Genomic DNA, 12,807 nt, shown 5'->3' with positions numbered 1-12,807 from the left:
TCCAATCAGATACGCAAATAATATGAATAACTGAATTATGAATACAGCAAATATGAATATTAGTCCGTTTAGTATGTTATTGTTTTTGAGTAAGGTACGTAAATATTAAATTAATTGGATAAGAATTCGTTATTCTATGTATTGTTGTAGAATGGTATAATGTCTTGGAAAACAATGGGAAATATTTATCATTAAAACTACGCTATTCTCAAAATGGCGTTAAATGTTTTAACCCCATACAAGTTTCTAAGACTCATGGCATATCATTGTGTACTATATTTTGTTATAAATTCCATAATAGCATCAAAATCAGATGATTCGGATGTTTGGTTCGATTCAATTATTAGAAGGATACACGATAGTTATTATATTTTATTTTGAGTAAAAGTTAATTAAACTAAAGTATTCATAAAAAAAAAGTTTATAATATTATATAAATAATCGAAAAAATGTGTTTTTGACTTCTGTCACAGATTATATTACAATGTATCGGAAACTTGGTAATGTCAATATTTGATAAAACGTAAAACAATAATATGCATTGTATATTTATTATTATTTAAAATAATAGAAATGATGTATTAAGTTTGAGAATATTTATTTTTTAGAGATAATAAAAATTTGATTTCGTCTCAATGAGTATTCTTATTCATAATATGTGTTATTTATCTTAAGCACATCGCAAGCAACGAAAAATGTTTTCGACTATATTAGGTTAATATTAATAAAATATTATTATGCACAAAATGATAGTAAACTGTTGTCTGCTGACCAGTGGAAAAATGACAGCCGTACACGTTTGACAATTTATGACGTTGACCTAGTTTTTGGGGAAAAATTGGTGGGCCAAAATCGGATAAAAACGCTAGGTTTTGGCTTTCAAAGTTTGCTGTTTTTGTGACGTTGATGAATCTGAAAATGCATTTATAATACCGACACGTTAGTGGGAGGGGCCGTCTAATGGGTCTGTAGAATAATGAATCCCGTGAAGTTTATTGTGCACCCACCGAAAGTTTTGGACGTGCTCCCATGTATAAATGTATTTCCATACTTCATTCGTAGTTTTTTTTTTTTTTTTATTATTATTAGATTATAGGTGGCTTTGGAAAATGCATTCTTATTTATCCCATTCGTAACAGCATTCATACATGTCAACTGAAAAATATATTTATTGCAGATGTGCACAAACTCGGGGTTATACTTGAGTCGTATGTGAGCATGATATTGTAAAAAATGTATATGTGTTTTTTTGATATTATGGAACTTTAATATCAAGTATTCATAAAGATATTTATAAGGGAAATCAGTTTTCAGATTATTGTAATATAATATATTGGTATGAAAAAAAAAAGTTATTTGATTATCATTTTGATCAACTTATGGATATTTACTTATATGTTTATTACTATTACACAATTTTAATTTGGTGATTGAATGATAAATTAGAGTCTATCATCAAATTTCAATTATTATTATATGATTACCACAAAACTGAATAATTCAAACAATATTAGATACAAATTAAATCATATCAAATGTTTATAATGAAATAATTCTTGCATTCATAGCTGATGTGAGAGAGGAGTGAACTTAGCTTCAGTATAATTGATAAATTAGTATTATGTATTATATTATATGTATATTATATCGTCGATAATTCAGAAAAATGCACTTCTTTTAACCTAAGCTCGCTTATTTCACCTTAACTATTATACTTATTGATAATACACTATTTGGAGAAATTAATTATTGAATGATTTTAAATTATTATAGTAAATAATGTTTTCAGTGGCACCGAATTCAGATTTTTTTTGTGAAGCGAAATCTAGAATTGTATTAAACACTAGTAGGTACACTACACATAAGGGAACGAAACAGCAATTATAACACAAAGGTTTCGGAGTGTTACATTGGTAAGGACCTATAAGTATGTCCAACCCTCAATTACAAAATTACAAAATACAGCAACATATAATCCTAACTTGATCTCATAACAATTCACTTTTTTATTTAAAAATATTAATTTACTCAACTACCCACTCAAATTTTTGTATTATATAAAAACACTCAATTATGTATAGAACATCAGATTTAACTTTATTAACCCATTAACCGGTATTCCCTAGAACTCATCTATACCCAACTATTTAAGAAGTGAAGCAATCGCTTCATATGATTTATGAGATCGACGCCACTGAATGTTTTGATAGAAAATATGGGTTTGTTACGTGTGTATCACATAATTTATTCCAGTATTACTGAAGTCACCGTTATTATTCTAAATGTTGTCTCGTTATTCATTTTCTTATCATCATCACGTGTTGAAAATATATGAATATTCTAGGAATTACATATTTAAAATGATTTACGAGGTTTGTATAGGCTATATGCATATAATGTACATAATATATTATTATAATATTATATAAAAACATGCTTTCCTAACTCAATATTTTTGGTATTTTAAGATAAAAAAGGTCTGACTATGTACGACAGTTGAAATAATTTTTATTCAAAATAATATTGGCATAAATTTATGCTGTTAACGGTAATAATTCAAAACTTATTTTTTGTTTGCTAAATCCAGAGAAAAATATTTATTTAGTATGCCCGTATCATGTTGTACGTATATTATATAAACTACATTATTAAATGCAGATAAAAATGTTTGTAATTTGTAGTTAATAATTCGTAGGATCTCAAACGGCTCCCGTTTATTGTTCACTTATTTCCAAACGGCTCCCGTCAAAAAGGTCAAAAAAAGGTTTTACGAACAGGTAAAGGCTTCCGTCGAAAAAAAAAATGTACAATTAAGTATAACTATAGGTAATTGGAAATATTGACAATATAACGTCGATGAAAATTTTAATTATACAATTTAAACGGATATGCGATATGACACATCGCATCAACTTGTGAAGTTTGTTCAGATTTCAGTCTGTTCGCGATATTCGCCGTCGTTGTGTGCGTTCATTTATTTTTATCATTTTTATAACATATCTAGTGAAATTTTTGAAAAAAATTTAGTAGAACATTTTTGGTTTTCTTTCCATAAAAACCACACTGGTGATATAGAGCGCTGGATATGTAAAACGAGTAGTTGTAAGTCTTATTTTAAGCAAAACATTATTGGCGAAATGTTTGATGAACATCTGGAACACAACCACTCACATTTAGTTGATAATGTTATAAGGAGGAGGGAGATAAGTAATAGTGTAAAGGGTAAAACTCAAAAAAAACTGCACAAAAAGCCCGTGAAACTTCTTCGAACTCAAACTTGAACCGAACGATTTAAATGTTTTGATGACACAAGATATCAATGCTATTCGGAAATCTGTTTTATGTTTATTATGTTCATTCAAAATCGTTACCAAAATTACCAAAATCGACAGAAGAAGCTCAAGATAGTTTAGACGAAATTGATATTAAAACTTTAGTGGGTGAGAATTTTTTACTTTTTAATGATAAAGCGTTAAATATTGTTATTATTACATGTAACACCAACTTAAATATTCTTAAGGAAAACCGATGTATATGTCGATGGCACATTCAAGTACTGTTCAAAATATTTTATCAGATGTTCACTAATCATGTTTTACATAACGGACATTATCTTCTCCTTATATACTATTGTTTTACCATATAAATCCTCAGTAACCTACGGAAAAGCTTTTTCAGCATTGTGTGATCACTTAAATTCACAAGTCATTTTCGTAGATTTTGAAGAAGCGATTCATATTACATTGCGAAAAACATGGTCATCGGTAAACATAAAGGGATGTAGATTCCATTTGGGTCAAATTTGGTGACGGATAATTCAGTCAGTGGGACTTGCTTCAGAATTCAGAGACAAAAATTGTGGAATTGGAAGAGTGCTAAAATATTTATTTGGTCTTCCTTACCTATCACCGTCAGAAGTCTTGGATTGTTTCACAGATGATTTAATGGCTATCAAAACAAAAGACAAGAAAATAGATAAAGTTTTCGACTATATTTTTGAAGATTACATAATTTTAGATAGTCTTTTCCCTCCTAAAATATGGGCTGAGTGTTTATCTTCTTTTTCTTTGACCACAAACGGATGTGAAGCTTTCCACAGTAAATTTAACGAAGAATTCAATACTACACACCCAAATATTTTTAAGGTTATTAACATACTAATAAATATACAGTCTGAAACGCAAATTAAAGTTCAAAGTAATTTTAATACACCAAGATTGAAAAAAACAAGAGCTCGTCAAAAAAATCCATTTACGAGTTTTCATCAAATATAATAGCACGCATAGACTATATAAAAAAATAGTGCCCAACAAATTTACCTGATATATGATTTTTTTGAATATTTTTATTTATACATTTTTCATATTTTTTATATTTTTTTAACGTTAAAATTAAATATTATACTATACTCTTTTTTTCATATAATTTTAATAATTTAGATACGAGTAGTGTACACCAAGACATTTTTAACCACACCTCTTTGAGACAGTCCTAAGTGTGTATAAAGTGGGAAGGAACTTGTGTTGTAAAAAACCGGAGCCGTTTAGGAATTTACCTGTTCGTTAGACCTTTTTGGACGGGGACCGTTTGGTAATTGACTTTTTTGTAAGATAGGAGCCGTTTAGAGAAACGGGAGCCGAATGGGCTAGACCTAATATTTATGGATAGTATTGTATCGTTTTTGTTTACACAAAAATATAGTTTGTAACAGTGTAAATTAATAAAGTATTAACCGATCGATTGGTAACTTAAAGATCTAAGGCATCTAGTGACTGGTTTAGTAAAATTGTGTTGATTTTAATTTTTGTGTCATTATTTATGAATTTATACACTTTTAAAAGAGTATGACTAAATAAAAATCACAGCCCGCTATTCAATATTTTTCCTCTCCAATGAAACCCTATAAGTAATAAGTATATTACTATTGTTGATAATCATGACAACGAAAATATTACGAAAAATCATTCAGAAACTAAAAAAAAAAGTAAAAAATATTAATTAACGGTAGCAACTAGTCGCCCACTAATATTTAGATTGTATAATAAAAGTGTCATGAAATCAAATAAGCAAATCAAAAAAAAAGTGACTGGAGGCCATCCGATTATAATATAATACTATTATACAATTGTAGATGAATCTGTTAAACTATTGGGTCAATACCTAAGTATTTGTTACAATATTCAAATAGTTTCGAGCATAATAAATAGACATATAAATAATAATATACCATACAAAAAGCTGTATAATCAATAGTCAATAGTCCAAGACTTACTGAAATTCATCCTGCAGAGTCGAACATGTGGAATACTTTAAAAAGTTTGGTATACTGTAATTTGAAAATGGATGTCACATATAATTTAATAATATATATTTTTTTTTTTTTTCAACGTTAACCTTATTATTTGTTTGTCAACGTGGGTTCGCAGTAAAATTCGATAAATTCCCTTATTGGTTGTTATGTTTATTGAAATTTCATATCTACGATTTCAATTTTCGAAAAAAAAAAAAATAAAAATAGTGTACTGTGGGCTTGATAATACTTTTTGTATAAATAATTTATGACAAAGTGGACCAACCCTCGGGGATGGCCATTGCAAGTAAAAAAAAAACTATCATAATTTTATATACAAGGTTAAATAGAAATAATGGGTTATTGGTAGCCCGCTCTTATTACATAATTTGTGTTTAATTATGGCGAAATATTAACATGTGTAAAATCTCTGATATAATATACATATCATATTATGGTCTATTATATTTTATTATTTTGAAATTTTCTGTTGCATATTATTTTTATGTTTAATGTAAACGATTTAAACATTCTATCGTTGTTTACAAGATGAATTCGTAAATGTGTGGTACAAAAATAATATCAACAACGAAAAAAAAACCTTCCAAATTACGTAAAATAAAAATATATTGCACGTGTTAATAAAAATAATCAATTTACGACAGTTTAAATTATCTATATTATTAATATTAAACATGTGTTTAGTAATGTTATTCACATACTTCAGTACCTATAGGTAATATTTCATTAAAGTTGTTGACTACATAAAGGTAAATATAATTTGATATTCCTAAACAATATAGCTTATGTTTTTGTCATGGTTAACAAAAAATCATAACTCTTATGAAATAATTTCATCCGAATAAAAAAAAAACCAGTTCTGAAACTAGTTAACCTATTATTATATTATATTGATATATTGATTATATTGGAATACATATGACATTTGTCACAATTTCATAAAGTTGAAGAATTTGAATACTTAAACTCCGACAAAAGAAAAATTATCAAACCTAATGAAAAAAATATTTTTTATGAATTTAACATTTTCATATCTTGGTTAATTATAGTGGAACAATTGGTGGGCTCTAGTATAGTAGGTACAATAATTGGCCATAGCCCATAGTCATTAATTGTGATATGATCAAACATCTTTTAGCGTCTTTAGCTCCCGGATGGGTGACCACTAAGGTTCTTAGTAAAGAATCCCTGCTCCACATACTTACATGTATTAACACACACGTGTTACTCAACACCCTACAAAATGCTATAATGACATTGATGCAGACGGTTGTATTCGATTGAAAAAAAATAAACACTTAAAACATATTTATATTTACCTGTAACCTTTAAAGTCATATAAAATAATAATTTAATTTAATATTGATAAACTATTTAATGAATTTCAACATAATCAGTTAACTGTACAAATATTGTTAAGTCGCTTCTTGAACTTTTGTTCAGTACAATGTGACTTACCTATACAACGATGGGTCACTTGGGTGTATGCCAAGTCGGATATCTGGTCGTGACCCGTAGAACCTGGTTGCGACACCGGATAGTGTGCCGGTCAACAGGTGGGCCACAAGCTTTCCATCTGATCTACTTGTCCGAAGGGTCAAGTCCAACACACCTGGCTCATCGCCTGGCCGGCACGTTAAATCAGAGCTAGCCTTCTGTAATTATGAAAGACATAAATAATTAGGTACATATATTGAATTATAAATTGACTAGACTGGTATTATAGTTAATAAATACGATGAATATATTATTAAATAATTAATTATTCAAGTTTTTATGAAAATTTAATGAGCTGTCAAACATATTATGTAAGTAGTTTTATTAATGACTAGTGAATAAAAACAAGCACTATAGCCATAAACAAGTTAACTAATAATAATATTGTTTTAAAATATTTTCAAAAACATTTTTAATGAAATACAGTAAATTTTGAATATTTTCGTTACATTTCGGTGCTATGCATTTTTTTTATACAAACGATTATTTTAAATATTTGTAATATTTAGTGATCTTAAAATGTACATCCATTACTATTTTTTAAGTAATATTCAAATATATTATTTAACATTGTGTACAATTATTTGTACCACGTCCATAATGATATAAAATTAAAATTAATTAAAATAAAAAACAATGGATTTAATTTAATTATTATTATTATTATCATACTGTCCTCCGTATGGAAGAACTAAATAATTATATATTTGTTTTACTATTTATAAGTTTTAATATTACGTATTTAAAATCATGTATTTGTAATAAATTATTCAATGAGACAAGAAAAATGTTTGTGGTACTGTGATATAACATGGTATTATACCATGAAATATAAGTAAGTACTTATAATATAAAAATAAGACAATATAATATATAGAAATACTTATGTTAAAATAAGATCGTATTTTAAATTTTGCTTCTAATAAATATACAAATGATCTATATTTATGACAATATTATCAACAGCAGCGATATCGTTGATAGGGAATTAAATGATAATCATTGAGTCACTGGTCGATATTCCGTTAAACGATAAGTTTAAGACAACATACTCGCTGGATATTCTTCTAAGCTGAATATTACCAATGTAGTTTTTTTTAAATATATTATACAACAATTATGGCAAGTTTCTAAGGTTTTAAACGGTGAATAATCAAATAGGATCTTTTTCCTATAGTGGTGATCATCCATAACAATGATATACAACGAAGCACTTTTAGATTGTGTAGCAAATTGTTTGCACCCGAAGAAAATGCCATTTGAAGCCTTGGGTCATAAAATGGCTACCACGTTAGTTTAAATGCGTCTAAAGCTAAGGGGATGACGGTATCTGGAGAATAAGAATTTTCTTAAAGCTTAACAAAAAGCGTATCTTCATGGGTGATAATTGAATGCGTCGTTCGAAATGGGGATACGTTTTATGGAATAGAAACAATGTTCACGGACATTCCGAATGGAACGAAAATCGATATGAACGTAAACATAATAAAATCAAATGGAACGATTCGAATTAAACTAATTTGACCCTGATGAATAAATTATTATAAAATGGGAGAATTTCAGGCAAATGTATTTATTTATTTTTAATTTGTCATCGTAGAACATTGTACATGAATTTATACAAGTTAAAAATTTTAATAAATTATATAAGTACATACATATATATATATTAGAATTATATACACATTGAACACAATTGTATATTCTATATATTAATACTTTTAAAGTAAATATTTTTGGCGCTTCACTGAACAAAAATGATTAAAAGTTAAAGTTGTAAATATAAATAAAATGCATAATTTTATTAAACATTATGATGTTTAAATAGGTAACTACTGTAAAATTCGTTGAAATCATACTAGTTTTCGTGTTATTTTCCCCATTGAAATAACTTTTACTCTATGATAGTGGTAGTTTAGTCGTTTAATGCACAATTCAATTACCTATAAAAAAAACATTTACAACTAATTAAAATACAATATTGGTATACATATAGGTACTGCAGCATACCATAATATCAAATTAGCTTCAATTTTTAACTTTATATTTTATGTTTCAGATATTTTTATTCAGCAAATACATCAACACCTAAATCCATATAAAAAATTATGCATTTATAAGCTTGAGCTAAAAATTTGTATTGGATATGAAGGAACTGTTTGAAATTAAAATTTTAATTAACTGAAACCAACCGGTAGAGTTTTAGAGTTTCTACAGTCGTAATTTAAAAACCCAGGTACAAGATCACTGCAATAGATTTTAGTTTTCGTTCCGTTTAATCGAAAACAAAACAAATAATTTAGAACGAAACAGTCTCATACTTTAAGTATCGTAACTTAAAAATAAGTAGATATTATCAGTGAACAGACTATAAATATAAATCTTAACATTTTCGAATTAATAACTTGTTTTTTTTTTTGGATTTTGGAAATTGCTATAAACATTTAAGCGAATAAAAATAATTTACACCATATAAGTACATTTTATTCATAAGATAATGAATAAGCTATTAACTCGTATTATTTAATACATAATTTTGTCGCTCAGTTATAGTTTTAATGTATGAATCCATACTTTAAAGTTTAAATGGAAATTACACATGACAAATCACTTACTAAACGTGTTTTTCTAAACAATTTAAATTGAATTTATAATTATTCAAGTAACATAAGTTACATTTTGGTACTGTGGAAAACAAATCAGATATCAAAAGAGAATACACCATAATATGCACTAGTTAGTTTGTGTGTGTGTGTGTGTGTGTGTGTCTATGTGTCAACATATATATGATTGTTTTTCCTCTCAGGAAAATTCATATATTTTTTAAGCGTTAACTTTTTTTGTAGAATGTGATGTGTATTTTTCGCGAAATATGTAACGGAAGACAAAAAAATATAATAATAACTTTTAAAATGGTGAAAAAAAACAATGAATACGGTATGCAGATAGACAGCGTGTCAGTATAATAGTAGCTTGTGGGACATTCCGCATTACGTTTTAATATATAGTGCATATGTGTAAAACGCAGTATATAAAGTACTAAATAAATAAATTCGAAAACCACTATGGGGTTTAATTCCCATTAGGGAAAGAAGTATACCATAAAAATTATTTCCAACGGAGTCGCACGCGATCCTAACTGTAGTTTTAACGAAATAGTCACCGTCCATGCAGCAAATAAAAATAATATTAAACCTAAACCATAATAATTTATGATTATAATTATTTTGTTAAATATTAACGATAACAATGCTACTATTTTTATGGTATAAAAAAAAAAATACGATCAAAATACATTTACCAACAATAATACAGTTCAATATAAATGTTATATTTTTTGTTATTTTTATTTAATTTATTATATATTTATATAATAGATACAGATAGTGTTTCACTACTTACACATATCATTGAATGCACCGGCCAACCAAATATAGACAAAACTACAATACTCTTACAACTCTATAACTGACAAAAAATTATTGAATAATTTGGATTTTAGAATATTTACAAAAATATTTTCTCTACACATTGCGCGCTATCAAATAAGGCTATTAGGAAACAATAAAACGAAACATTTGTGAGATTAGGTACAGTAAAAAATACATTAAAATATATATATATATAAACATCTAAATTATATCATAATATATAACGAAATACAATCAAGTAAGCATGCTGCTGTAATCAGTTTCTATTTTTCAATGAACAAAATGATTAACTTAAGATTATTGTTCAAAAACCACAAAAGATAAAATGCGCATTTGCTACTTGCGGCCAATAGTAACATAGTCGTATGTATGTAGGACGTGGTCCTCTCAACAAGAAATTTATGTAGACGAAGAAAAATGACCAGTATAACCTACAAAAGAAATATTTCGCGGAAAATACACCAACCTGTGTGGCATCATTTAGAAAAATATGTTCGTCAAAAAATATTGAACCGGAAAGGTTGCATACAACAAACTAAATATTATAATTTCATCAAAGGCAAAAATCGATTAGAGTGGGCTGGAAATATCTGGCAACAGGCTGACGGAAAACTTAGGCATACGAAAAGTCTTTAGTCAAATTAGGGACAGCAAAAATAAAAGCTCCTAGGGGAAGCTGGTCCCAACCGTTCGGTGGTTGTTGGAAAGAGTAAGTAAATATATTTTAGATGTCAAACGTCAACGGAAACTGCAAGACGTCTGGATGAATGGAGAAAGTTGGCGGAAGCGTGTAAAAGGCTTTGATGGCCTATGTAGTACTAAAAAAAAAATAAAAAACTATACAATGTTCAAGGTGGGTTGTGATTTAAGGCTGGAGGTTTAAGTGCGAGGGGAGCCGAACCGGGTACATAAGTCGGTTTTACTCGTGCACAATATTATTATTATTATTATTGTTATTATTATTATAGGTGTGTTTCGTGTGTATGTCCAATTTATTACGCATACTACCATCTCGCGAATAAAATGCTTTAGCGAGACTCCATCCGATTTCCTCAAGAACGAATTGTTGATGTTTTTCAACTAAAATAATAATACGATATTGACTCTAGTGGACGCAATCGGAGAGGAAAATAATGTAAAGAGACCGATCCGTAACGTTTCGTGTTATTATATTATTATTATATTTATGTTATTATTATTTTGAAAAACACTCGCGATATTATTTCGTGGAGCTTTGAAACCTTTGACGACGTATTATAATATAACATAATGATGTACTGCGTATGGCATTAGGTATGACATGCTGTGTGCAATTTTATAATCCTATTATGCTTGTGTATATAGACGACAAACTCTTCAAAAATAATATGACGATAAAAGTATTACGTTTTAACCGATGTGGCATCATTGCATCAAACATAAAGTCGTAGGAAATTGAATTTTACATAGGCGTTAATTTAATTAGATACCTAAGTCCTCAATTTTACGCCGTATATAAATCATCAAACGACATATTATTATATCTAAAAATAATTTATTTCTCTGACATTATTTTATATTATTTACCAAATAAGCGTACCGTCAAAGTTAAGAACCCCCGTCAGATTTAAACAAACACTAAAAATTATTTTTAATCATTTACTAAGAAAATTATTTAGTATGTTAAAAATATAATACCTACCCAATGTTTGCTTTGAGCGTATAATGATGATGATACGCTTAAAGTACAATTTGAGTTCTTAATTAAACAAAAACACAAATTTTTCATCTTTAAAAATGTAATATATATTATGTCTAAAATTGTAATTAATATCATTATATAATATACAGTAGTCTGAACTCCAAACCACTTTTAAATTTTAATAATGTTGTTCTTAAACTTGTCAGATCATTAGTATGCTGATAATTTTTAAATATCATAAAAAATAATAAAAAAATCCAATATTACTTGTTTTATGCTAGTTATGAACAAATTATTTAAAAACATTCATTGCGGATGTCATATACTTTTTTTTTAATTTATAATATTAAATTTAGATAGTGGCATTTTAAATACTGAGCACAAAATAATATTTGAATTGAATTTGTTTCTTGGATAAAAATACGTCATAAAATTCTGGGTTTTTTTTTTTAATTTTCTATTAAGTAGATCATTTTAAGATTATAATAATATTTATTTTCATAATTAATTGATCAGATAAAATGTCTTAGAGTTCTATTTTAATTTTTTATTTAAAATTTTACTATAATTAGGTTCACTTTATTTGTGTTTACGATTAAAATATGCAGTTTTTCAAAGCTTCTTGATCAGATTGCAAAATATAACAACTATGAATTGAATAAAAGTGTCTATGCGTACACGTTTTAGAACAAATATGATATTTTAAAGTTTGTACATTACCAGATACAACACACAATCATTGGTTCCTCGCCTTATAATGATATTGTACTCGTAATCACTTGAACTAAACTATTTATTACAGATTTAAAGTTTATAATATTTTAATAGCTAACCTACCTACCTATATATTATGCCCATGACAAAGCCGTTTAACCTTTTGGACATTA

At 27.5% G+C, this 12,807-nt stretch overlaps 1 protein-coding gene across 1 annotated transcript in view; it reads right to left on the bottom strand.

Moving 5' to 3' along the window:
• Gycalpha99B (guanylate cyclase 1 soluble subunit alpha 2) overlaps positions 1-12,807 on the bottom strand; it is a 305,824-nt gene that overhangs the window by 170,187 nt on the left and 122,830 nt on the right. Inside the window, exon 6 of the mRNA XM_089226659.1 lies at positions 6,770-6,966. Coding sequence (XP_089082785.1) covers positions 6,770-6,966 — 197 coding nt within the window. The remainder of the gene's footprint in view (positions 1-6,769; positions 6,967-12,807) is intronic.

This window comes from Diuraphis noxia, unplaced genomic scaffold, assembly GCF_037042655.1.
Source record: "Diuraphis noxia isolate RWA-SAM2 unplaced genomic scaffold, SU_Dnox_SAM2 contig0004, whole genome shotgun sequence".
NCBI lineage: Eukaryota > Metazoa > Arthropoda > Insecta > Hemiptera > Aphididae > Diuraphis > Diuraphis noxia.
Note: the sequence above shows the minus strand (reverse complement) of the source record. Positions and strands in the feature narration are given on the sequence as shown.